The sequence below is a fragment of the Siphateles boraxobius genome, unplaced genomic scaffold (genome assembly GCF_051911475.1).
Source record: "Siphateles boraxobius isolate OS27281-9 unplaced genomic scaffold, OSU_SipBor_1 37, whole genome shotgun sequence".
Classification (NCBI taxonomy): domain Eukaryota; kingdom Metazoa; phylum Chordata; class Actinopteri; order Cypriniformes; family Leuciscidae; genus Siphateles; species Siphateles boraxobius.
In genome coordinates this window covers 4,337,491-4,365,303 of record NW_027508997.1, presented here as the reverse complement: position 1 = coordinate 4,365,303, position 27,813 = coordinate 4,337,491, and the positions used below count along the sequence as shown (strand labels likewise).

The 27,813-nt window shown below is 35.5% G+C and overlaps 1 protein-coding gene across 5 annotated transcripts in view; it reads left to right on the top strand.

Moving 5' to 3' along the window:
• Nucleotides 1–27,813, top strand: part of marchf8 (membrane-associated ring finger (C3HC4) 8) — a 111,843-nt gene that overhangs the window by 20,494 nt on the left and 63,536 nt on the right. For all 5 annotated transcript variants that reach the window (XM_077197148.1, XM_077197155.1, XM_077197156.1 and 2 more), the window contains one exon: nucleotides 4,114–4,295. In XM_077197148.1, coding sequence (XP_077053263.1) covers nucleotides 4,200–4,295 — 96 coding nt within the window. In that variant the 5' untranslated portion in view covers nucleotides 4,114–4,199. The remainder of the gene's footprint in view (nucleotides 1–4,113; nucleotides 4,296–27,813) is intronic.

Sequence of the window (27,813 nt, the reverse complement as noted above, 5' to 3'; positions counted from 1 at the left end):
TGTTTATGTTCAAGATGGTTATGTAAATTTGCCGCGTTGACCAACGGAAAACTGCTTGGTTTGAAAGTGACTTTGCAGTACATATGACACTGAGAAAGGACCATTTTTGCGTGTGAAATATGGCTACTATGGCTGCACTTTAAAGGTGCTGGTTTGCAGGGGTTTACATTTTTATTTGTTTATAATTGGAATTTATTATTACGTAGAATTTATGTTTTTAAATAGGCACCACAGAGTGTGACATCATATCTCATGTATCACTTATCTTCTGTAGCACAAATGCTCAGGATAAGTTACACGCTGAAGGTAAATGCTTATGTTTATTGGTTTGTTCAAACCCGAGCAATAATCGTAATAATAATAGTTATACTTGCTCTTTGCCCAATACACACAGTACGTTGCATGGGACATCAGACAAACATTCTACCCTGATCGACTGTGCTGAAGGTTCTGGTGCAGTGCATGCATGAAATAGACATATTCACTTTGCATCGCTCATTTAGATCCAGAATTGGCAGAGACCTCATGCATGAGTCATCATTCCGCGGGCTTCAAGACCGTTATTATTATTATTATGAAATCAGAAAACCTCAAAGGGTAATGACCACTGCTTTTCAGTAAAACAAAAGCCATGAGATTGATGTTTTTTGTGTCTTTTCTTCCATAGACACTCAAGATTTGCCTTAAGCTGTTTTATTGACATCAAAACTCTATGTTTACCTACAAAAATGACACAATGGACCAGGATATTGTAGATCCATCAGCATGTCACACGTCTCATGTGCTTGGCAGTAACTCATATCCTGCTGCCTTTGTTTTAGAGAGCTGAAAATGATTCCCGTTCTGCCTATTGATCCGACGGGACATGAGTGATTGCAGTCACATGCCCTCTGCTTTAATGCGGTGTGATTAGCACAGGCTGTTGATCAGTCATGTGGAGCAGTTTCTGCTCAGATAACTGTCCTGCTGTGAGCCCTAGATCCATATGAACTGACCAGCTGTTCTGTGAGCAGCTTATGAATTAATGGCAGTTTTGGTGCCAAAGAGGGAGGATTTAATTCGCTCCTCCCCCATGTGTTGACCATTATAACAATATCATAATATTAGATCATAAATGCATGCACTGATAATCACACAACCAAATGACTTCAATCTGTTGTGCATACAATAGGATCCTAAAAACTGAAAATAGTTTCCACTTGTTAAACTTCTCCTTATAGGTGGTTTTCTTATTTAATACAATATTTTTCATTACTTATTATAAAGTTTCAGCATCACAATTTCAGTGATTGGTTAAATTAGATTCTAAAGAGTGTCTTGTACATACTACTTGCAAGAACATCCCATTATCATCACGGATGTCACGTGATCAGTCTCAGAAATGTGCTTGTTTGATTATGATAGTGATGTAGAAATAGTTTAGGAACTTATTTTTTATTATATTTGTTTTATATATCATTATATATATATATATATATATATATATATATATATATTTATATATATATATTTATATATATATATTTATATATATGTCTGTGTCTGTGTGTGTGTGTGTGTGTGTGTGTGTGTGTGTGTGTGTGTGTGTGTGTGTGTGTGTGTGTGTGTGTTTTAAATGTTTTTGAAAGAAGTCTCGTATCTTCATATCTTCACCAAGGCTGCACTTTTTTGATGAATGATTTTGATGAAAAATACAGTTAAAACAGTTACATTGTGAAATATTAAAAAAATATTTAAAATAATTGTTTTCTTTTTTATGTATTTTACAATGTAATATTCTTGTGACTGCAAAGCTGATTTTTTTCAACAGTTTTGATCCCTCGGGATCCTTCAGAAATAATTTAATATGCTGATTTAGTGCTTACGAAACATTTCTTCTTATCACTGTTGGAAACGGTGGTGCTTTTTAATATTTTTGTGGAAAGCAATTTTTTTTGCAGGATGCTTTGATGAATAGAATGTTTAAAAGAACAGAATTTATTTGAAATAGAAATCTTTTGTATCATTACAATGGTAGTGTTCATTTATATTGATTTCATTTTAATAATTTTATTTAGTTAATCATTTCATTTAATAGTTTACAAAAAAAAAAAATCAACAACAAGATTTTCGATTTCAGTTTGAGATTCTCTGAAGAGATATTCAGTACCATGACCATCATGTACTATTTATCACTCTGCATGCATTTGTCAGAGGGTTAAGCAAATCCTTTGCACCAGCAGACAGGGCTTAACGGCACGTCTTCATTGTTCAGTGCCAAACTGGTGGATTTGGTCTGATGCCAGTGGTCACTGTGGAAATATAGATGCAAAGTCTTACCCACACATCACAACCGTTGGCATGGTCACAAAATAGGGAGAAACTGAATTGCTGTCATGGTTGCAGCAGATGGTGGCAGAAGTCGAACTGCCTTTATAAGCAGATTTTGCATTGTCTCAGCATGGCATGAGCTCTTTGTTCTCTTTCAAGGAATGCGTTTCATTATGGAGAATATTGGAGCTTATTTGTAATTGGTGATTCAACTTTTAACTGCTGCTTCTTATTTCCTTGCTCACTGCATTGAGACTTGATGTTTTTGTAGTTCAATTAATATGCAGTAGTGTTTCTGACTGCTAACCCTAACCCTAACCCTAACCCTAACATGATATCACCAAGTGGGAAGTTTTCCTGATCAACATCCTTGTTGGTTTTAGATAAAAATTCCTATTAACCAATCAAATTTCAGTGTTTGGATTAGACTCCAACAACATTTTTATCAACCCATTATTTCATTCCATTAGCCATCTGATGATTATTGCACACATAAAATGGCTAGCATTTTCTTGATCTGGCAAGCTCATAAGATTTGACAACATCCAGGAGTTAAAGGCTTTATTTGTTTGTTTGTTTGTTTGTTTATACAGTCCACCGTAGTATGTCATAAACATTTGTTGACAACATACTTGGTTAATACAATGAACACTTCTGATGATAATTGTTGGATTTGCCAAATTAGGTGACATCAAAGGCGGCACATTTATGAGATTTATACATTTATAAGACATTCATTAAAAAATAGAAATAGTGTATTTAGGCCATGGTCATTTTTTTCACACCTTTAGATTATGCTTTATTCACAAAAGTCGACACTTTTTACCCGGCTCAGTCAACATTGCACTGTTACTGTCCACAGAAAATGGTTAAAAGTGTAAGTTCACAGATTTTCAACCCGCTCTGTAATGTTACAATTTCGGTAGTACATGTAAATAAACAAAGTTTACTCTTTATCTGTGTTACCTGGGGCGAGAAATTCCTGTTTATTTGTCAGCAACAACTTTTGACAGCGCCAGGGCTTTCGGATTGGCCTAAATCTACAGATTGGACTTTTGCAATTGTGTATCCCCGCCCACGGACAGACGGATAAACAGAGGGTTATTTACAGAACAGTTCATCAATGAAAATTGCATCAAACTTGATCTACTCTATAAACAGCATTATGGTAAAAATACTATGGCAACAGCCTTCTTTAGTGTATGCGACAGCATTTTTCTTCAGGTGATTGAGCAGAAGGTGCTCCACGTTCCTTTTCTTCCTAATTAACTGACGGAACGCTTAAAATCAAGCAGCTTTATCGTATTACACATGAATAACAGTGTCAGTGTCTCGTTTCATCAGAAATACAACTTAATTTTCTACTGTAAAGCAGCTCTCCAGTGTGTTCATGTTTTAACTCACAGACTTCTCACCGCGACCGACTGAACAGGCCTAATGAACCAGAAAAGTTTTTAGCGTGAAAGAAGGACGAGCCTCCGCACACACCTACCTATTACGTAATCTCCATGGACCAATGGTAGTTCTAATGCGTTTAGCAGCCGAATCAAACTTTTCCGGGAAGTTCTCTTTGGCAAAGCTGTTTCGAACTCCCAAAACGAACTCTAAACGAACTTTGTTTCAGCCTGATTTTGTTCGAAATGACATCATATCAGTTCGTTCTTCGATTTCGCTTGAAGTATATCGGGGCCTTTATCCTTTTAATGACAATTCATTTGCATTGTGCATAACAGTAGGAATTCATAAAATGATGATTCAGTGTTTGGAGTATTTACTTCTTATTTCTCTTTTCCTCTGTGTCAGATTTGGATTAGTGGTTCTTTCCATCATGCCGGTGCTGGTGGACAGACTTCAGCTTCAGAGAGTGTGAGCTCCACTGAACTGCGGGGATGAACATGCCATTGCACCAAATCTCTGTCATCCCTCGTGATGTCACTTCCTCCCGGGTGTCCAGCAGCGGGAAGGGAAAGGAAAAGGACAAACAGGTTTGTCTTCCACCTGATAAACATAGAAAAACAGGCGGCACTATAATCTGTGACCCTTAAACCTTCATCCTCATTGCGACTGAAAGACAGTATCCTGTTTTCACAGTTCTGAACATTTAGTTTTCCCTCTTAGAACTCGACATGGAAAAGAATGGCATTTAGAGACAAACCTTGTACGCACACATATTCCTCTGTCTGGGCTTTAAATGCTTGTTTGTTCCTCAGTCGTTCTGTGAACTCAACCTCAAGTACTGTTTATATTGTGCTTTCGTTGAACACTCCAAATGTTGCAAACTACTGACACAGATGGTAATAAGGGAAGTAGAGGACGTTGCACATACACAAGAGCGGTACACGACTGGTTTCCAGTAAGTGATGCAGATAGGAATTTTATGTGAGTGTGTGAAATGTTATTAGTGAGGAGAACTAAAACAAAGTGTGATTGATATCATGGTGCCTGCTGACTTTGTGTTGACTGTTAAAGAAGTCATTTTTTAATTTTTTAGGATTTGTTTCATGTATGTTAGTCAAAGGTTTCTGCACCAAAACAAGTTATAATTTAGTTAAAATGAACATTTTATGCTTCTCTTAAACCTAGGAATTACTTGTGATGATATGCCTTTAAGACTTTTTTTGCACTTACTTAACATGAGCTCCCAAGTGACTCAAGTGAATGAATTATCAATGTTTATTTCATTACTATTCTTTGTTATCTTTCATTTCGGGATGCTCCAGAATTAAAAATTCTGGCTGATTACTGATAAGCTGATAAACATTTTAAATTATGGCAGATAACCAATAAATGGCCAAAATCAAATTTCTATATGATTCTTTCTAAATAAATTAAAAATTTTTTTTTTAAAAAAGCTACAAATGAATTTAGGCATCACAACATAATGTACAGTATTAAAAAATGTATATTCATTTTGAGATTTGAGAGTTTATGTTTTGTAATCATCTCACTCTTATGATTAGTTATTCTAGTGTTCAGAACAAGATGTTTTTCAACTTAGTTTCAGTAAAAGCTATTGAACTAGGAATGACGTTTTTTTTAACATACATATAATGCCTTTCAAAAATTAGGGCTTGGTAAGATTTTTTGAATGTTTCTCGTAGTCTTTTATAACAGCTTTGAAATAACACTATGAAATAACAGTTTTATCCCTGTTTTATTTAATAACAAATTGTATTCCTGTGACGGCAATACTCTTGTTACATTACTATTGTAACATTATTAATGCATGCTTCTTTACTGTTTTTAAATGTGGCGAGCAGGACGAGGCCGAGGGCCATGAGAGAGCGGCGTGAGGCCGGTGGTATGATTACTGATGAGCGACACCTGCTCAACGCACCGGTCTCGTATCTCTTACGGCCTTCGGCCTCGTCTTGCTCGCCACATTAAACATTTTAATGCATCATTGCTGCTTAAAAGTATTAATAAAAAAATCTTACTGAACACAAACTTTTAAAGGTGCAATGTGTAATATTTCTGAGGATCTATTGTCAGAAATGCAATATAAGATCCATAACTATGTTTTCAGTGGTGTATAAAGACCTTGCATTATGAACCGTTATGTTTTTATTACTTTAGAATGAGACATCCCCTTACATTGAATGCGCCAACATGTTTCTACAGTAGCCCTAAATGGACAATCGTGTTTCGTTAGTATGTTGCTCTTCGTGCAAGGAAGCAAGCTTAGTTCAGTAAATAAAACACTGACACAATGATGAACAAGTAACAATAATATTCGCAATAACATAGTTTTACTGAGTAATTAAGTAAACATAATTTCTTAATTTATCCTTGTAAAGTAACCTCATTTCTGAACTGGCTGGCTGCTCTCTGCTGTCTCAGACGATGACATATTTTCCTGTCGGCCACCGTAACTTTTGTTGGTTGCAATTCGTAAGCTCACCACTAGCCGCTAAAAATCACACACTGCACCTTTAAATGATAGTGAAGAATCTCCTTTAACGAGATATATTTTCTTTATAAAATGAATATTGTGGAATGGATATGATGGTTTCATGCCAGTGAGAGACTTTTGGAATTATTGGACGATTCAATGTTTCAAATATGGGGAAGCTCATCTCAGCAGTATAATGAGAGATAAACTGATCGATAAACTGAAGCCTGGACTGGTGTGATGTTGTCCAGCCTTGTGGCTCATGACATTATCGTGTCTGAAAGATATTTGGCACTAAGATTTTATCTGAAAACTGTAGACTGATGAGTCATAAACACTTGGAACCAAAGGAATCTTAATATTTCCCCTCATCATTTTTCTGCTTGTGCAACTGTGCCAGCAGCTCTTTAGCAGTGCTCTTTTGCCCTCTTCTAGCCCAGTGTTCTGTTTGAGCAAGGCTGGACGGTGACACTAATGAGTGTTGCTTCATTGGTGGGCCTGAAGCCGGTGGCCCATCAGCTGTTTGTTTGTCAGAGCCAGGCAGGAAACAGGAGACAGGCTGTTTTTATTCTCCTTTTTCTTTTTCTTTGGCTAAACGGCCTCAAGTGACTTAGGTAGAAGGAAGTCTGTTCAATTCTAAATGCCATCGTGTCAATCACCATTCCCAGACTACTTTTTAAAAAATAACGTCTGCAAAGGCTCTGTATGTGTAAATTTATAGCGTTTGGCAGTTGAGTCTGACCTAGAGGCATTTTGATTATTTTTGTAATAGAGTTGCAGTCCTCTGTCCAGGTATGGGGGTTCTGTCAGTTTGGTTTGTTGCAGTTTCATTTGCTGCCTCACTTTTTTTATGACAGGACCATCACAAGTTTCTGCCTGACTGGCAGTGGCAAAGTTCCACCCAGATATTATATATATATATATATATATATATATATATATATATATATATATATATATATATATTTCTTTTATTATGGATCTGTAGACTCCAGGCATTTAGGCAGGTGTTGTAGAGTCTATGAGTGAATATCATGAAGAACATGTCCAGGTCAAATTGTTCTCTAAAATCAGAAGAATATTTGTAATATTTATAATTATATAATAATAATAATATGAATTAATTTCAGTAATGTGTCTGAATGTTTTAATTCTGAGTTTTATTTCTTTTTCTTCAATTCTCCATGTATGGTGCACATTGATATAATATGTGCAGTATACAATTTTACTGCACATATAAATAGTATTATTTATATACTATTATAGTATTTATTATTTAGAATGAGCTTTTTTATATTTTCAGGTTTCATTTTAGTTTTAGTCGTTTTGCTGTGCTTTTTGAATTTTTATTAGTTTTTGTTATAAATTAAATTAATTAATTAGATTAAATTTATTAAATTTATTTGTACTTCAATTTTAGTTTTAGTAATTTTAGTACTTTTAGTAGAATTAAAAGAAAATGTTTTAGTTAACAATAACAACACTGGTATATAATATATTTTATATTAAACATATTAAAGTATATTATGTATAAAATACAATATATTTTAATCTAAATTCAATTTCTCATTAAAATTAGCAAAAATGAATAGCAGTACATTAATAATTACTTTACAATTTATATATATATATGAATATACACGGTACAATGAATAATGCCATTATAGATCATTACTTTACAATTATATATATATAATAAGATAATAATAAGAATTGGGGTAGACTAGAAATGTTATTAATTGTCATGAAAATAATGTCACCATTCAAAATAGGTTTTCATTTTCATTATACAAAATGTACCTTCCTATTTCTTTCTTTTGATTTTGGGCTGAAATATGATGGTCATGTTCCTGACAGGCTTCGTGAGACTCGCCCTATCAGTCCTGACACTCAGTGTAGTTTATGAGGCTCTTTTGATTGATGTTGATTGGTCAGATGCATAGAGATGGGTGATGGGCCATTAACATTATTCACCAAGACACGATAATCAAACCCCACATGAATTTAATGACCATAATCTTTCAAAGCTCCATCAGTGGATTATGATGCATTTAGTATGACCCTTTTATGCATAAGCACAAAAGGTTTTTCAGCAGGTTTGAGGAGATTTTCCTTAAAATTTGTTGCTTAATATAATTTATTATGATTCCCTTCTTTCATCAATAATTTCCTAGAATTGAGCTTCACACTAAATCTCTTGGAGTCTAGACAATTCTTTGCTCTTAACACCTAGAGTTTGTCTTTCATACAGACTGAAGAGTTGGCACCAGCCACAGTATGGTTTACCTCTCGCTCAGCATACAGATCAGCTGGGAGGCGTATCGCCATTAGGCAAAGAAAGCACAGCCCATCTGCCTGTTGCAGACAACTCTCCTCTGTGTCTCAGTGGAAAGAAACCCTCATTCCCACTGCTTTAGATTCAGCGCCAGCTGCCATTGCGGATGCAGTGCTGTTGAATGATCCGAAATGAACAAATGTCAGAAATATCAGGTACATAAAGCACGCTGCTATTTCTTTGTTTTGTTTTGCTGGTACAATCTGTTCAACCTCACATCGATGTCATGTTGGTCCTTTGAATAAAATCGTGTCTAAGGCAGTCAGTGTCTGGTAAAGTCTACCACCATCTTTCTTAAATGGATGTCAGGAGGCTTAGTACATCTCAATGGCTTAAATACACCATTAACAGGCACAGATGGAATCTGCAGGCTAGGGTCCTCGTTTTTGCCACTTTTATCAAGAGGGAGCCAGACTCAAACTTTGATTACCCACACATCATTTACTAGCCCTCATAGTCATAGCATTCCAAACCTGTATGAATTTCTTTCTTCTACAGAAGACAAAAGAAGATATTTTGAAGAATGTTTGAACTGTTATTGGAGTTAATGGAGACCCCATTGAATTATATTGTAGGCCTATGTAAACTTTTTTTTCATCTCAGTACCTCTATTTGTATTCAACACACAGAATAAAGAAAGTTATATAGGTTTGGAATGATATGAGGGTAAATATTTGATTTATTGAGGGTAAATTTATTTGATTAAAAATACAGTAAAAACTGTAATTTTGTGAAATATTATCAACATTTTCAATAGAATTTCTATAATTTAATTTAATTTTCAAATTAGTCATCTGCCACATTATCCTTCAGAAATCATTCTTTTATGCTAATTTGCTGCTCAATAAACATTTCTTATTATCACAGTTTAAAACAGTTGTGCTGCTTAATATTGTGGTGGAAACCGTTATACATTTTTTTTCATGCTTTTTTAATGCATAGAAAGTTAAAAAGAACAGTTTTTATTTTTGTGTGACATTATAAATGTCTTTACTAACACTTTCCACAAATTAAAATCATCCTTGCTTAATAAAATTATTTAAAAAAATGTTTTAAATTACTCACCCCAAACTTTTGAACCGCAGAGTACACTTATAAAAATGTTTTATGAATGTGTAACATGGTAATACCATAGTATTGTTTGAATCACCTCAGAGAGTCCAATGTAAATACCATCATATGTGAAAATGATTCAGTTGTATAGTTTATATCAATGGACCATGATATTACCATCATACACAATCACTGTATCATGATACTGGCTCAGCAGGAGGGGTATGTGAAAATCATCTGAAAGCATGGAACTGTTCTGAGGTTTGTGATCAAACACTTACCTCTGGACACAACAACTTTTTGGAAGGTGTGTGCTGTACAGCATGACACTTTCATGAGCAGCTGCTGTGCACAGTAATCTCTCATATAATGCTGGGAGAATGAGCCTTGTGCTGCGAACTGACACACGTGAACAGAAGGAGACAGAAATTCAACTGCCAATTTGGCATTAATGCAAACAACTGTATTTATCTGTGAAAAATGCAAATTTGCCTGTTTTGTAAGTCTCGGTATTTTGAAAAAGCGTTTTGTTACCCGGAGGGCAGGGAAACTGGCCAAACATTAACATGGCCATATTGTCCAAATCTGTCTTCCCTAGAATGCCGTGGTTTGGAGGGGTTTTGGATGTTAATAATATGCTAATAAAGATAAGAGCCTCACAGCTCTGTAAAATAACATGAAGCCAACAGGATGCTTCGAGGGAAACGACAGGATTCTGAGGGAGCGACAGGATTTGAATGCCAGCGCTATCTTTGTAGGAGGCTTTTAAGCTTCGTCAACACTCTAATCTCCTCGAGAGAGACCAAGGTGCCATGTGATTGCTAGAGCAACTTGTTTGTGTCAGTGTTTGACATTTGCTGTGATATCAGCATAACTCAGAATGTGGTGTTTAGTGCTGCTTCAGAGTAAACTGTCAAATCTGGACTTTCTTTTGAATCAAGCGTACTGCACATTTGACTGTAATGCTTATTTTCCAACATCCAAAGTCTAATAAAGCAGACTTAATGAGATAACTTTAAGACGTACACTGTAAAAACATATATTTTTCGAAGTTGTAAATAAAGATTATTGGAGCACATTGTATAAGAAAATACTATTTCAGTCTTCCTACTTCAAAAATGTAGTTTAATTCAATGTTACTTGCCATTTCTTTGTAATTAATTGTAAAATTGACTAGCAATTTCTAAATGAAATTCAATTCTACCAATTTTTTTTCAGTGTATGCAGGCTCCCTAACCTTCTGTGCAGGATCCTTCTGGGAAAGAGGATCACATTCCCATTTGAAGGACCGTTAAAGCAAAACTTAACCCAAAAAGTGAAAATTGTTGTCAATTACTCACCCATAATACTTTTACAAAAGAAGATATTTTAATGAAACCTGTAAGATTTCTGTCCATCCATTGTAAGTCCACACAAATTAAAAATGTGGTGCTCCAAAAAGTTAATAAAGAGATTGTAAAATCGCATATTAATTAAGCAGTTTAATCTTTTAAAGAGAGATCACTTGACATGATGAACATATTTAATTTAGGCTTTTATTCAAATAAAAACATTGACCACCGCACATACATAGAGCTCATCATACAGAAGCTCAGCCGTACTTGCTTGACGTGCAAGAGCAAACACCTCATTGGTTCTCGTGCATCTAAAAAAACATGAAGTGCAAATGCAAGAAAAACATTCTTAATGCCTTTACAGACAGGATAAGTTTAGACAGGAAACTATTGGAAAGAGAGACAGGGAATGATTGAATTTGCATTTGGTAAAACGAAGACTCTTTCACGCATCATTAATGAGCACTACCCAAAATGCTGTGGCTTTGATTAAAAAAGCTTTTATTGTTGACCATTTACATTTTAACTGGGGTCCTTCATTTCAGGGTCACACTCAGGGTCTTCGGGACCAAATGGTCCCGAAGGGTTTGATTCATATTTATTAAAAGAAAATTATATATTTTTTTTTTACTTGTTTTTTATAATATTCTTTCTTTTCTTTTTTGGTGTTTTGAGATAATTTAAGATTTATAATTAATATTTATGTAATAAATATGACCCATTTTACCCCCATTGAATATAATAGAAAAAAAAAAAATAAAAAAAAATATATATATATTTTTTTTAAAGCTGTATTTCAATTTAGAGTCAAGCCTACACCTCATAAAAGCAATTTTTGAAATTAGATGGATGCCATCTGGTGGACAAACTGAGCATTTTAAAAATGCTAAACACATATGTAATCTGAATTTATTCGTTTGTTTATGTATAAAAGTGTGTTTGTGTGTGTGTGTGTGTGTGTGTGTGTGTGTGTGTGTGTGTGTGTGTGTGTGTGTGGATGTGTCTGTTTTGCACTCTTGATGTTTTATAGATTCACCCCTTCACTGTTGTGTGCTTTTTTTCTGGATCGTGGCTGATTTGTAGATTGTACGCACAAAAAAACTCTGTATTGTCACATTTTTGCCAATTTCCCATTCATTTCCTATGGCGGGACCATTTGGACCCGAAGGCCCTGAGTGTGACCATTTTTTTTACAACCACTTAGACTATTCAAATCCTGTCCTCAATTTTTGGGGGTGTTCATATACCAAGTACCAACAAAGTCACCAAATTTCGGACCATTCCGATGAAGCTATGATTTTACACATTTTTTTATTTAAATTCTTCGGGACCATTTGGTCCGAAGAACCCCATAGGATGAGATTAGGATGAAACCGAAAAATCCATTGATTTTAACACACTTCGCACACTGCTATACCATTCCAGCCTCCACTTGATTCGACTTGAGAGATTAAGATTATTGTAATCTAATTATTGACCCACTTCTCATTTGGCAGCAACAGATTGCGAGCTCCTTCTCGTCATTTTGACAAAGCTCTCATGATCGTGTCTGCGAGCAGAGAAACTGACATCTGAACGAACACTGCTGGAGGGCTCAGTCTCGGCTTAGGGAAAGCCTCTAGCCCTCATAGTTCACATCGTTCAGAAAATTCCCCCACTTTCAGCACAGCCTCCGAGGAAAACCTTCAGATGCTACACTCATGTTGTCTTAGATAAAACAGGTGGAGGTTGTGCTTTCAGAATATTTTTTAACCTAGGGAGCATTCGAACTGGGTAAACTACCGTGGGAGGATGAAAGCACATTTCGTGTGCTAATTATATTCAGTGATTTAGATGATGGCATGTTTGTTGATTAGAAAATTAAACTAGCCTTCATGGAATTAAATGTGGGCTAAGTGCACAATTAGGCTCCGTTCCAAAGCCTAGTGAGCTAGCATGAAATAGCATGAAGTATTGGGTAAATTGTCAATTTTTCATTAGATTAAACCATGGGGTGCCCAATCCTGTTCCTGGAGATCTACCTTTGCACCCCTGGATTAAACTGTTTTAATCAATAAAAAGTGACTATAACATTCAAATTTTGGGGTAGGTACATTTTTTTAAATGTTTTATGAAAGAATATATTGTGCTCACCCAGGCTGCAGTTATTTGATCAAAAATACAGTAAAACAGTAATATTGTGAAATATAATTTAAAATAACAGTTTTCCACTTGACCATTTTTAATTTATTCCTGTGATGGCAAAGCTGTATTTTCATCATCATTACTCCAGTCTTCAGTGTCACATGATCCCTCAGAAATCATTCTAATATGCTGATCAGAAGCTCAAGAAATTTCAGTTCAATTCACATTTATTTGTATAGGGCTTAGCTTTACAGAAAATGCATGTTTTTACTTTACAATTAAGAGTAAGTTGTTATCAGATGCGACTGTGTCAAAGTAATGTCCATAATGTCAGAAATATATAGTTCTAAGATAATACAAATCATTTATCGGACATTTAACAATCATTTTAGCTAACGTATTCATTTGAGCTCATTAAAGCTATTATTACAAGTGATCTTAATGATTACAGTATATGGGAAATTTGGCTGTTTTGTATGTTAAATTAGAGTTTATAAAATATAGTCTATAGTAAATATTTTATGTGCTCAACCTTGGGGACAATTGGGACAAAAAAAACTGTAATTATTTTACAGTATTAGTACATAACATTCCCTCATGTTCCCAATATAATCACTTGAGATTTCTGATGTTGAAAAACATAATTAACTTGTAGTGAATTAAACCCTCTTGGCTCCAAGCCTCTTGGCAGTGAATTATTAATACAAAATGACTTTAAATATAGGTTGTTAAAGGTTTATTACAGAAATGGTAGTTTTGCCTTTCACTCATTTGGTGATTGTCTTGCAACACTGAAAGTGAGAATTTTGTGAGATGGTGCAAAATATTTTTCATCATGTCTGAGAGGCTAAAGAGGGACTGCCAGTCATGCAAAATCAAACCTATTCATTTGGTCTGTGTCGTCAGGCCCGGTTGAGCTTGATGACATCACTGAGGCAGTCAGATTGCAGGGGTTTCTGAAATAAACCACATGTGCATTGTACCCTGTATTTTGCCCAGGCATCCTAAAGAAATGAAGTGTGAAAATACCAATGTTGTTGTCAGCATGACTTGTCTGTGTTGTCCATCATTCTGTTGGTGAGTTGCTGCATTGCTGGTGAAGAACTCTCTCACACTCCCTCACTTTTACTCTTTTTCCTCCCTTATTTTCGTGGTGATGCGGCAATTAAAGATGTGGGCTGAGATGCTAATACCCCCTAATTAACCCCAAAGCATAATTTTCTCTGTCTCCTGCTTTTAACTCGTGTCCAGTGAGATGTGGCTTTGGCTCGTGCAACACTGCCTCAGTCCTAGTGTCATATAGCCAGTCAAAAAGTCATCGTAGCAGGTTAGGGCTCACAAGGTCACACTTACAAACAATTAGAGGGAGAAAAGTTTAATGAGTATTGGCGTGCTGTCCGGGGGGAGGGATCCGAGCTCGGAATTCAGCCCAAACCCAGAGAACCCGTATGTTTAAATGATTAGGACTAGAAGAGTGGAGAAGGGGTGGTGGAGGGATGTTGCTAAACTGTCAATGGATTGAGGTAAAACTGCTGAATCTATATACACCTCTTATCATTGATTGCTGAGTGCTCTCAACCCGTGTTAATTATCTGAACGTGCTCCTCCCGAATTGTGTTAATTAAACATCATTTAGGGGGTAGAAAGAAGATATTTTCTGGCCAAAAACCAAACACTTAGACAGGAAGTACTTGACCATCATGTTATACAGCCAACAATAGTTTGTTTTGTTGTTATGTGCCAGAGTTATCTGAAATAGACTATTCGAATTGTACTTAAATTAGGAATGCACTGATAGTAAAAATTCTATTACTTCAAAGTCTAAATTTAAAATAAATTGCTCAAAACTAGAAACTATCATATGAATGTCTTTGCTTTCAGATTTGTATGTAGTCTTAACTCTTTAGTTATATTGAACTATATCATTCAAAATTATTAATAATGTTATTAACAAAACATGAAAAATGCTATTTCAATGATAAAAGTGAATTTAGGCATCTTAACATTTTTATGCGCAGTCTAGAATCCGGGATTATGCCTGACTGCTTAAAGCATGCAGTGATCCGTCCAATGATTAAAAAATCTAACCTGGATTCATCTGTTCTGACAAATTTTAGGCCAATTTCTAATTTGCCATTTGTTTCAAAATTTCTTGAAAAAATTATTCTATTACAGTTACAGAGTTATTTAGCTGAGAACTCATTATTTGAAATATTTCAGTCTGGCTTTCGAAAATGTCACTCCACAGAGACTGCATTGGTCAGAGTTCTTAATGATATTTTAATTACTTGCGACTCTGGTGATTTTACAGTACTTGTTCTTCTCGATTTAACAGCAGCGTTTGATACTATTGATCATACCATCCTAATTGACCGTTTAAGGCATTATGTTGGTATAGGAGGTACAGCTTTGAAATGGTTAATATCATTTTTAACAAATAGGAGTTTTTCAGTTAAGATGGGCGAACGTTATTCGAGAACAGCACACCTACACTATGGAGTTCCGCAGGGCTCTATTTTAGCTCCATTATTATTTTCTTTATATATGCTTCCTCTTGGGTCCATTTTTAAAAAACACGGGCTGTCATTTCACTGCTACGCAGACGACACACAGGTTTATTTGCCCGTGAAACGAGATTTTTTAAGCCTAACGTCTCTTACAGCATGCCTAGAGGAGGTAAAGGCATGGCTTTCTTTAAATTTTTTAATTTTTAACGAAAAGAAAACCGAAATCATTATGTTCAGCCCATCTGAGCAATCAAAACCTGTTAACTTAAATCTGGGTGAGATGTCCGTGTATTTAAAACCCTGGGTGAAAGATTTGGGTTTTGTTTTAGACGACAATCTAAAATTTGATCGTCAAATAAACTCTGTGGTAAAATCGTGTTTCTATCAGCTACGTCTGCTCGTTAAGGCAAAACCGTTTCTCTCATTCAAAGACCTTGAAAAATTAATTCATGTATTTATTTCGACGAGATTGGACTATTGTAATTCATTATATTTGGGAATTTGTCAGCAAACACTATCTCGTTTACAATTTGTCCAAAATGCTACGGCCCGTTTTCTGTGCAACAAAAAAAAGAGAGAGCATATTACACCAATTCTAAGATCATTGCACTGGTTACCGGTGTGTTACAGAGTAGAATTTAAAGTATTACTTTTAGTTTATAAATCTTTGAATGGATTAGCACCAACGTATCTAGTGGAATTATTAATAGAACAAAAGCCTGCAAGGTCTCTGCGCTCTTCAAATCTGGCCTTACTTTCTACCCCAAAATCGCAGCTAAAGCGCAGAGGAGATCGAGCGTTTTGCATCGCTGCACCTAAACTTTGGAATGCTCTCCCAATTAGCTTAAGACAGGCTCCATCTCTTACTATTTTTAAATCCAAACTCAAAACATATTTATTTTCAAAAGCTTTTGATTAAAAACTGTGTATTTATATGTGCCTACATGTTTCTTAGATATAAAGTTCCGTATTGATTTGTGATTCTATGTGGAAAGCACATTGGTCAACAGCTGTTGTTTTTAATAGTGCTATACAAATAAATTGTCATTGTCATGAAAATTAATGTTAATTTTTAGATTTTCTAAAGATTATATTGTGTAGTGTTAGTGTTTTTAAAGATTAACTTTTACGTCAGTGTTAGATGAGAGGAAAGGTAATGTTAATGTAAAAGAATTTAGCATATGCAATTATGTTTTAGTATTAATCAGTAATAATTATATAATTATATTATCAAATTAATAAAATTAAAATATGAATTATAAAATAGAAATAGAAACAAACTACATATAAAAATTATATATGTGTGTGTTTAAATTATATAAATATTATATATTTATAATAACTTGTATTTTATTTTTTTATCATTACAATACGTTATTATATTATAATTAATAATTATTTATTTAATTATTATTATTAATTATTCAAACAAACATAATAAAAGTAAATCCAGGCAAAACTGATAAATGCAGACACGGGCAAGGAAGGCAAACAAAACTGACAACAAGCGTGCACACATAACATCCATAGAAGGACAACACCAGACCAAGAAAATGAGAAACACTTGGGGTAGGACTACAAAACATGGCACAGAACAGGGGATAACATAAAAGTCCACACAAGACAAGGGAAACACAAGAAAGGAATCATGACGTATATATAATGCATCCCTAACTTCATTGCCAAATGAACTGATGAAAAAACCTGTGTTGATGAAAAAACCTGTGTATCTTTACTCCTGAAAGTTGCATAAAGTCTGTTAATCAGATATCAATGAACTTTTTGCAGTCCTTGGGCTTGCTTTCTCAGGCTGAGACTAATTCAGTCCTGGCCTAGCTGATGTCAGGATTCTGAGATAATGTCCAATCTCTCGTGAGGAAACACATGCAGCTCCGGCAACCCTCCTTTCTGGCTTAAAAAAAATACATTTTGTGCTTTCTTTTCCACCCTGGCTAAGCGAGCACAGTTTCACGGGCATCTCCGAGTGGCGGCTAATGAACAGTGACACGTTGATTGCCGCTTTTTTAGACTCCCACGACCCAGCTGATTTGCTCACTCGGAACTCAATTGCTGTGTTTCTGAATGCTGTTTAAGAGGGACTCTGCCAAGACAGGGGAAGAAGGAGACGCTTTTAGACGCCCCCTGCCTCTCTGCCATCATCAAACACTTGCCTCTGAGAGACTGTGCCTCGGAGGTCCATCATTTTCCCAGCATATAACTATGATTATTCTATCTAATTGAGAAGATTAGGGTCGTTTTAAGAGCCTTGCATACTTAAATGTTGCAGTGTCAACTTTTCACAGATACAGATAGCCCTCCTACTGAACAGTTATATAACTTCACGGCAGAACATACCTATTTTATTCTTCAACTTCTAATCTGACTTCCATAAAAATTATGCTTTGATAATGACTTCTTGCCCTCTCTCTCCTATCGAAGAACGGTTATTTGCCCTTAGCTGCCTATTTATCAGCATCACAACATATTAGACATGACTGAACAGTTTCTCTGCACTGCCTGTTTTATCAAGAACGAGTTTATTCGGTAATTGAATTGAATTTCTAACTTTTAAACTCTTGTGAAATCAGACTTCCATTGTCTCATCAAGTCTCTGATGGTGAAAGGCTCCACAATGGTTGCTATTTATGCCGTCCGGATGTGATGCTGGGTTAGAAAACTATGGATGGCCGTCAAAATTCGATCTGTGCTCAGTTTGTGCCTCAGCATCCTTTTCAGTCCGATTGTAAGTTTGCTGCAGGTCCAGGACTTTTAGGCAAAAGAAAATTTCAGTAGGGATGACTATACCGATCTCAATTTAATATGCAAATAAAAGTTGAAAAAAGTAGACTTATCACAATTCTGTATGCATATAAATTACCGGTCACAATTTTGGGGTCAGTAAGAATTTTATTTTTTTAAAGAAATGAATTCTTTAGATCAGCAAGGAGACATCAAATGAATCCAAAGTTACAGTTTATAATGTATTGAAAGATTTCTATTTCAAATAAATGATGTTCTTTTGAATGTTCTATTCATCAACGAATACTGGAAAAAGTATTTTCATCATTGATTATAATAAGAAATGTTTCTTGAGCACAAAATTAGCATATTAAAAAGATTTCTAAAGGATCATGTGACACTGAAGACTAAACATTTAGATTTGCCATCACAGGAATAAGTTACATTTTTAAATATATTCAAATGGAAAACAGTTATTTTAAATTGTAATAACATTTCACAAATCTGTAAATATGTCGATGAGGGAGTTTTGAATTTGTTTATGTTTTGCCATGTCTCCCTCATGCTTTATATTCTCATCTGTTATTCAATGATATTGTAGTATTCGTTCTTCAAGTCCACATAATCCTGAGTGTGTCTCTTGCTGGATCAGGACAGTTGATTAAAAACTTCTGTTTGCTTCGGGAGGCTGGCATGTTGTCATGAAGAAAGAGGGAGTGGGAAGGTGCGGGAGAGAGATAAAGACAGAAATGAGAAGAAGGCAGAAGGCTGACAGACATTAACAGCTTCAGATGAGCTACACTGAGTTTGGTGGTTGCTGGAGTAAAAAAGGGTGTGAATTTTTACCCCCTTGAAGTCATCATGAAATGGCACCTTTCTTTACGAGGATCAAAAGTTTGAGAACCAATTTAAAAGTACACTTTGTATACCTTTAAACTTATTTTTGTTAAAAATCAACTAGATTGATATAGTGAGTCAATACATCATCAATCTTTCTTCTAAAACTTGTTTCCAAAACGTTGGTGGTAAGTCTCTTATAAGTTTATAATTTAGTCCGGGTGGAATGGTTTTCATGGGAAATTACATAGATACGTCACTCACCCATGCGTGTCTCGTCATATGCGTTAGATACTTGACGTGTGTATGATGTGGGAGTGGCATAAGTTGGCTGTCACAACAAACGCGTGAAAGGTTGATATGGAGCAGCTAAATCTCAAACCTCCAGATAACCACCCGTTTAAAATAAAGCCAAACAGAGGAAAGTCTGTTGGAAAAAAGAGAAAGCGACAGAGCTCGTGATAAAACAAGAATCAACATGGAGATGGAGAATTGAGGGATTTGAAAAGCGACACTGAGACAGTGTTTTTATAACTCAGCCGGTTATAAGGAATTTTATTGAACATAATAAGTTGGCATATGTAGCTCTATAACAGAGTTCATTGTAAAGCATTATCTATTGTGACGGGTCATTTAATTATGGTTGTTGTAGCACTGTGCTGGGATTTATTTTTAAGGAAGTACCGTGTCTATTAATGGGCAAAGTTACAGTAACGTGTTCAAATAGTCAGCTTGAGATCATTTCCATCTAAACTGGTTATATCTCTTAAGCCTAGTAGTAAATGTTTTATGAGCAGTAGGATAATCTCTTGCTCTTTTATTAGTTATGAGAAAGAAACATACTCATCCACACAGTCACGCAGAGCCGAATCACAACCAAAACAATGTTCTTCCAGAAAAGGTTTTAAATGCTAGAGGGCCAAAAGTTACATGGTCTACCTTTAAAGAAGGAATATTGTTCATGCAAATTATGTCACTAGCATAATATGACTGAAAAAATGTCAGTCACCCCCCATTTTGCATGCTTTGGGAATTGGGAATCATTACTGCTCCTCTGAACCAGTTTGGATACTCACTGCTTTTCCCCTTAGAAAGAAACTGCCATAGAAATAAATGAAGGGTTTGTGTGTCTGGTAAATTGGGTGAACCGGGCTGTGATGCACATGCTGCAAGGTCTCCACATGAGGAATGACAGCAATCAGGATGTTACAGTCCACTCTGCACATAAATGCAGTAATGGACAAAGCTGCTGCCAGGCCTGTGAAGTATGAATGTTTCAAAATATCTTTTTAGAAATGGAAATATATCAATTTAGTAGCAAGAATTATGCATTACAGTGGAGAACTGAATTACCATGGCAACCACTTCCATATGGAGATGTATCTGTCAGATAAATTCAGAGATGACCACAAATTCTTTAGAAAATGGTTCGCCAGAATAATAAAACAGGTTTTTTTTCTCTCATGTTGTCAAGTGGCCAGAGGAAATTTATTGTGAAGAAAGTGTTGTACTTGCCTATGCAAGCTTACTTAAACATTGCACTGGTGTTTGGGTGGAGGCAAACATGTTGCTGTGTGGTTGCTATGGTGTTCTTTGCGGTTGCTAGGTGGTTGCTTATCAAAAGAGCCTTCTGATCTCTTAATATGGTCTGGGTCCTCTTCTTCAATGTAAATCTATAGGATTTAATCGGTTTTGTTAACCAGATGAATTAGAAAAATAATATCACACATCCCCTTTCAAATGTACATTGAATAAGTGGTGCAGGATGAGCTGTTCACTGAAAGTCTGAAGTCTGAGTTTGGTGAATGTAGCTTGATAGCTGAAGCTATAATAAAAATATTTTGATGTATCTATCTGAGATTTTTGGCAGTGTTATTTTCAACGCAGGCTCATGGGAAAAACATGCCCATGGTGATATTACGTTGCTTTATGCATGTTTCGCGACACTTTAAAACTGAAATGTCCAGCGCATTTAGTTTTATCTAAGACAGATGAACATAAAGTTGTTGTAAGTATCATGGCGTTTGGGAAATGAAATGTCTGATGAGAGGCACTAAAATTAATGCTCACGTTTGAAAATATGTACCACCTACACTAAACCATTCCCTTAACCTAACCTTTAGTGTTATCAAAAGCGAATGTGATATAAAGTGCAATGCTGTACCAGGTGGGCTAGCGAACAAGTTAACAACATTAAAAAGCCATATATATATGGAGATGGTTATGTGATGCAAATGTCAAAATGTTTCGTTTATAAAACAGACACTATGGTAAAAGTGTTTTGAGGTCAAATCATAGTATTGTGCAAGGATATCCCCACATAATCATAATTAGCTTGAAAAGGAATAAAAGTGGTTGCCGGTTTATTTTAGCTGGAAAGTGTAGTGAATTTGAAACATTATAGAATTTTTGCAAAAATGTAGGTTGAGGCACGTTTTCCAATGTTGGTTATTATACTATTATTTATACAGTATGTATTTAAGGTATATTTTCAGTTTTCAAGTTCTAGTAATTTTGTTGTTTTGGTCATTTTTATTAGTTTTTTCATTTCTACTTAGCATAACATTTTTATTTCAGTTTTAATTTGAGTAATTTTAATATTTAAACTTAAACTTATTTCAGGTAGGTTTTAACTTTCAAGTTTTTAAGTTTTTTGTTTATTTTGTTTTTCATCTAATAATTATATTTTATTTCATCTTAATTTCAATGGCCAAAAACTAGCTTTTTTATTAGTTTTTATTAATAACACTGAAAATTTTGATCATCCGCTACAGGAAAACCGTAAATTTGATCAGTTAGAAAATATACAGCACACTTAACCGGCTGGAAGCTCTAGGACGAGTTACATTTTAAAATATTGGTCTCGGTGTAGGAATTTTGAAAACGCGTACAATAACAGTATGTTGAGTTTTGTCTTGCGAGCATAATTCTTGTTGTAACTATTAGGCTTGAGACTCTGAGCTCTCTTACTTTCTAATTTCCATTCTGAATAGGCAGACAGATTCTTCTAAATGGATTTCTGTTAACGTCATAATGCAAAAGTGCAGCACTGTCTGAAAGCTCTGATAAGCAGTGTGGAACAAATGAAACTGAGGCTGACTAAAGAAGAGCTTTCAGAAAGATGTTAGAGCCAATGCATAAAGTGGAATGTATTAGACCCAAACACATACTCAAAGAACAGGCACTCAGAGAATAGTGTCCTGGAAAAACTTTCATGCTTCATTTTTTTTCTCCTCACAATCTCAAATGCACTTTGAGGTAAAACATGTAACTGGGGAGCAGCTACAGTATCATAGTGTCATTGGGCATCACTTGGACCCTGCTGTGGAGTTTCAGGACAGCAGACACATTGTAAGGTTTAGTGCATGATGATGACATGACCAATTATTTTAGGATTTATTATCAATATTTTTGGAAGGCCCTTGAGAATATGCCTGAAAAAGATTGACCTTTGAAACTGTATGAATGATAATGCAAACCCTGCGATGATTTTGTAAATATTGATGCATTACGCAAGCAACATCTTCAACATTATTTCTTTCAGATTTCTACTGAATTGGTTACGTGATGATTATCAAATCTGTTGTTGACCTGAGAACTGATATCACTGCCTTTTTTTTTTATTATACCATTCTAAACCATAAACAAATCACTGCGTACGTGAGTTGTTTGCCAAACTTGACGTGTACCAGCAGGAGACGCATTCCTGAATTATGAGTTATGAAAGGAAGACATCTTTATTCTAGTCTGTTGTCTGACTGCCGACAATTCTCTCTGTGTCTGCACCAATCGCTATTCAACCGAGACCAGACAATGGAAGTCCTTCACAGTTTGCTTGAACAAGATTAGCAAAAGGACTAACCACCCAGAGGATGCCAGTGCATGTCATTAGGAAAATATCAATAAACGAGATTGTTTAAAAATCCAATAGGAATGCTGAATGATAAGTTCCGTTTGTTCTATCTAGAGTCAGAGAGGAAAAGATAGGTACAGTTATGGATGGGTTGCAACAGGGTGTAGCACTTCTCTGAGGCACGGGCACTGGACGGGGGGTAAAAGTAAAACGAAGTTACAGTGGCTCTCATGTAGGGAGGGACCCTGAATGCGACTTTAACCAAGGAGGACCCCCGAACCAGTGACCTGTTCAAGGGGCCCAGAAAACCTAGAGAAGCCCCTGCTCTCAGGCCTGTTAACCTCTAAACTGACTTCTTGACATAATGCTGTGGTCTCGATCCAACTGTCCGTGAGCGGCGATACAAAAATGTGGAAGCACAAAAGTTTAGTTGACAAATAAACAGGGAAATCTGGGTGCTGGTAACATGGAGAAAGAGTAGATATTTTTAATTTACATTTACACAACCGACATAACAATACAAAGTAGGGGTGGGAATCTTTAGGCACCTCACGATTCGATTCCTTTCGATTGGCATTCAGAGGGCTGCAATGCGATGAAAAAACGCTTATCGATGCATCTTTTTTTACTCAATAAATGATTTCTTTTTTTTCTCACTGTGTGACTGCTTTGTACTTTCAAAGCAAAGTATTTGTAATGATCTATAATGAACTTACTTCCAAAAGCTGGATGAAAAACAGCAAACTTGTCCTTTAAATATTCAGAGCAATGTTCAATAAATTGCACAAAAGGCAGTTGCAGTGAAGCGCACAACTAAAGGAGTAGATAACAAAAACTCTTTAATGAAAAGTCTTTGATTAGTCCAAAAAGGGAACACGCAGGAGAATCTCAAAAAAATATAACTCTCAACCAGACATTGATGATACTGAACAAAGGAAGAGAATACAACTCAGGGCTTAAATACATGGGGAACTTAATCTAGGTGAATAGAAACAGGTGTGTGGAAACTAATTCGCCGCCAGGGAAACAGACCATACTGTACATTACAATTACATTAGTAAAGCATAAAACACATTATTTTACTACTGTAAAAAGCTGTACTTTAGGGAATGCAACATTTCCATCAATTGGTCCAAAACTCAGGGTGGCTCTGAGCCATCAGGTCTTCTTATTGAGGTGTGTTTGTGCTTGGCATCAGTCACGTGCATCAGAGACAACAGCACAAACCAGACAGACCAGGAGAGCTGTTTCATAATGACTGTCTGAGGCGTAAACATGTCATTGAAAGAGAGGGTGTGTGTGCACGTGTTAGAATGGATTGCCCATGGTGTCCATGATGAACCTCCTGCTGCGATGGAGAACAATTTGTGTTGTTCCATGAAGTCACACGCAAGAATCTCAGCTCAGCCTTTATGGCTCATCAGGCACGTGCACAGATAGACCTCAAGTGGTGCTCAAGCACCTGCCCTTCTGTGAGATAAGTGATACTAGATAAGTATTTTTTATGACTAGTTAAGTGCCCTTTTCTATAAGGGCATTTTTTTAATACTTTAGTTTTTATTAGTTTTTATGCGAGACACTCTCCCTCCTCCTCTACATCTCTCATCACAGCCACCGTGCAAATAAAGCACCGCAGCATTCACTTGTGCCAGCCAGGTAGGTAACCATAGTGTTTATCAGCTTCGCATTGTTTGTCTCTGCTATCAAATTACACCACTATTAAAATATCTACATAGCCATACATTAAGCTTAACAACAAAAAGCAAATCTGACGTTAGTGTAAAATAGTGTCGTGCTGGGTAGAAAATGGCACCAAATAAAAACAAATTCAGCAAAATTCAAGATATGAATTCATGAGATTTATTCTTTAATATCATAAGCTATATCACACGAGCAAAAGTGCTGTTTTTCCCAATATCAGCACGATTGCAAATGTCATTTTAATATTTAGATTTTTATAATTTTACCACATATTATTTTAATAAAAATAAGTTCAATAAACAAAATGTCGATATTAATTTACAAGTTTGTACTCTTTTTGTAGTTGAGCATAGCAGTACAGTTGTGTCTCCTTTCAACACAGATGAATCAGCCGATTTGAACAAATCAGGGAATTAATGACATTTATTTATTTAAATAAATGAATATGCAAGTAATTTAAATGTTTTTTACATTATAGTAATTATGAGAGGGTGCCCTTTTTTCTCACTCGAGCACCTGCCCCCAAATAGGTATGTGCTTGGCCCTGTGGCTAATGTTAAGTCAATGGCTGTTGTTTTATTAGAGAAAAGCATCTCTGGAGTTCTGTCGCATTAAAACAAGGAAACTATGACATCGGAACACCAATCATTCTCATAGATTTTGGACGCGCTCAAAGTTTTTAAAAATCTTTTTAATTACTGGGAGGATAATGGGTTATGTCATCTCTAAAGAACCTAAGATTTTCTTGTTAGGTCTACTACCTGTTGAGGTGGTCCAAAAAGACGACATTTATCTTTTTAAAATTCTAAAGATTGCTTGTAAAAAGGCTATCACTCGGTCTTGGCTAAAGATTGACCCACCTCGGACTGAACAATGGAAAGAAATAGTGGAAGAGATACACTCAGTGGAGAAGATGACATACTTTTCACGTATCAAAGGACACATATATAACAAGTGCTGGGCAAAATGGTTTGCATATAAAGAAGTGGAACAATTTTAATACTTTATATTTTTATTATACAATACATAGTCCCCCCTTGTTCTTTGTCTTTGTATGTTGTGTTCTAATAAGAAAATGCCAAATAAAGAAAAAAAAAAAAAAGGAAACTATCTTCCTGGAGGGGAATTCAGGAATTCTACTTCCTTTCAGTAATCAGACATGAGCACCATAAGTCCCAGAGCTCATATCTGCAGGCTAAGCACGCACACACATCTTTCCTCGTGTCTAATTGGTTTCATTTGGGTTTCAATGAGAAAATTCATAACTTTAAAAGTTCTATAGAAGCTCAATCTGTTTATACAGACATTTTGATGAAAGGGAAGTACACAGGGGGTGGTAGTTTCAGGATCAGGGCCAGCAGGGGGCACTGAATCAGATGAGTTTTAGTGAATCTCCTATTACCGCTAATTAGTCTCCTAATCGGCATTGCACTTTATATTCCTCTTAAAGACCACAAACAGTTGCCTCCATCATACATTACATGATGATTAATATTACTTTTGCTTATAGTGATTTAGATTTTGAGGGTAGCTTATCTGGAACAGTTTGTGCTATATACATATAAGGGTATTATGGTACTTCAACATGATTTTCACCTGTTAGATGATAAATCAGGTGAAAATATCTCTCAATCTTTCAATACATTGAAGGAAGGACCCAAAACATATGTAGAGACTTGGACCAGTAAGTAAGCACCCAGTAGCCTAACCGTCAAGAACATGACTTAAAAATGGTATATTTCAAAATAATGAATCATTCTAGAATATTTGGGGTGATTTATTTTATTTTATTTAATAATTATAATTTTTATTGTTAATATTATTAAACATATTAAACAAAACATGACAATTATTACAATAATACTACTTGACTTTAAAATAAAAATAATTTAATAAAACTAAAAAAATTATTTATTCTATTGTACAACTGTAAAATTACTATACTAATGTTTATGCCTTAATTGTTTTCATTTTCAAACCTTAAACTATTGAGCTTTTATTTTGGAGGTTTGTCTGCAAAAAAATTAATGCACTGCAGGTTTAGAGATAAAGCCTGCCTACTCTCTAAACCTTCAAACTGCGTTTATTTATCAAGCGAGTCAAGCGAGACTATGAAACACTGTGAGCTGTACGCTTGTAAATAAACACAGTGCTCCTGCTAATATTTTAGCTCGTTTATATTACATTCTGTTCATTAAAGTCACATCAAAGGCATCAAGTTTTCATCCATATTGCAATAATGATTGTATTTCAATATCATCCAGCCATATTGGCAAATGCAAAGCAACATTTTCGCAATTCCTAGAGCATCTGAGCATTGCTGGTGATTTTTTGCACAAGAAAACACCATTGTAAAAATCGATTCGATTTTTTTCAGGAATCATTTCGATTTCTGAAAGTCTAAACAGTAATGTTTCATAAACACCTTTCATTTGCACGACTTATCTTCACAGTTGAAGCATCTGGGATGTGTTTAGGTGGGACGCACCTGCACTGTGCTGAGGTCAGTCGTTTGCTGCGCTCCAATAGGAGTTGAAGGGTGAAGACAGCTGCTTGTATTTTGCAACCAATACAACATCACACACTCTGCAGTCATATGTCAGGTGGCTGTAATCAGCGCCAAGATCAGTAAATGAAGGCACGCCAGGGTTTACACTATAAAGAAAAATGAGTTCTAGAGAATGTGACATTCATTCATATCGAGAGAAGTTACTGAGAATTTTGTCATTCACTGAAATGTTGTTTCTAAGGAAGGTTATGGTTTGATAAGAAGATTTTTTGTTGTTGTGAGATTTGTATATACCAACATTTAGAATGCTAATACATGTGTTCCTCAGCAGTATTATTTTAATATGCTTGGTCTTAATTCAAATGTTTGCACTGCAGATGATGTATTTGAGGAATAGTAAATGAGGGTGGACTACTTTAGGAGAGAGATGACATTTTCATTACCACTTGGTTAATTTATGGAGGCTTGGGTCTGATGGAGTAAAGTACCTGTACAAATGCAGGTGTCTCTCTCTCTCTCTCTCTCTTGGTTTTCTCTCTCCTGCAAGAGTTTATTCTAATTAGACTTTTTCCTTGATAATTCCACACATTGCACTGCAATCAGTTACATTTTCGACATT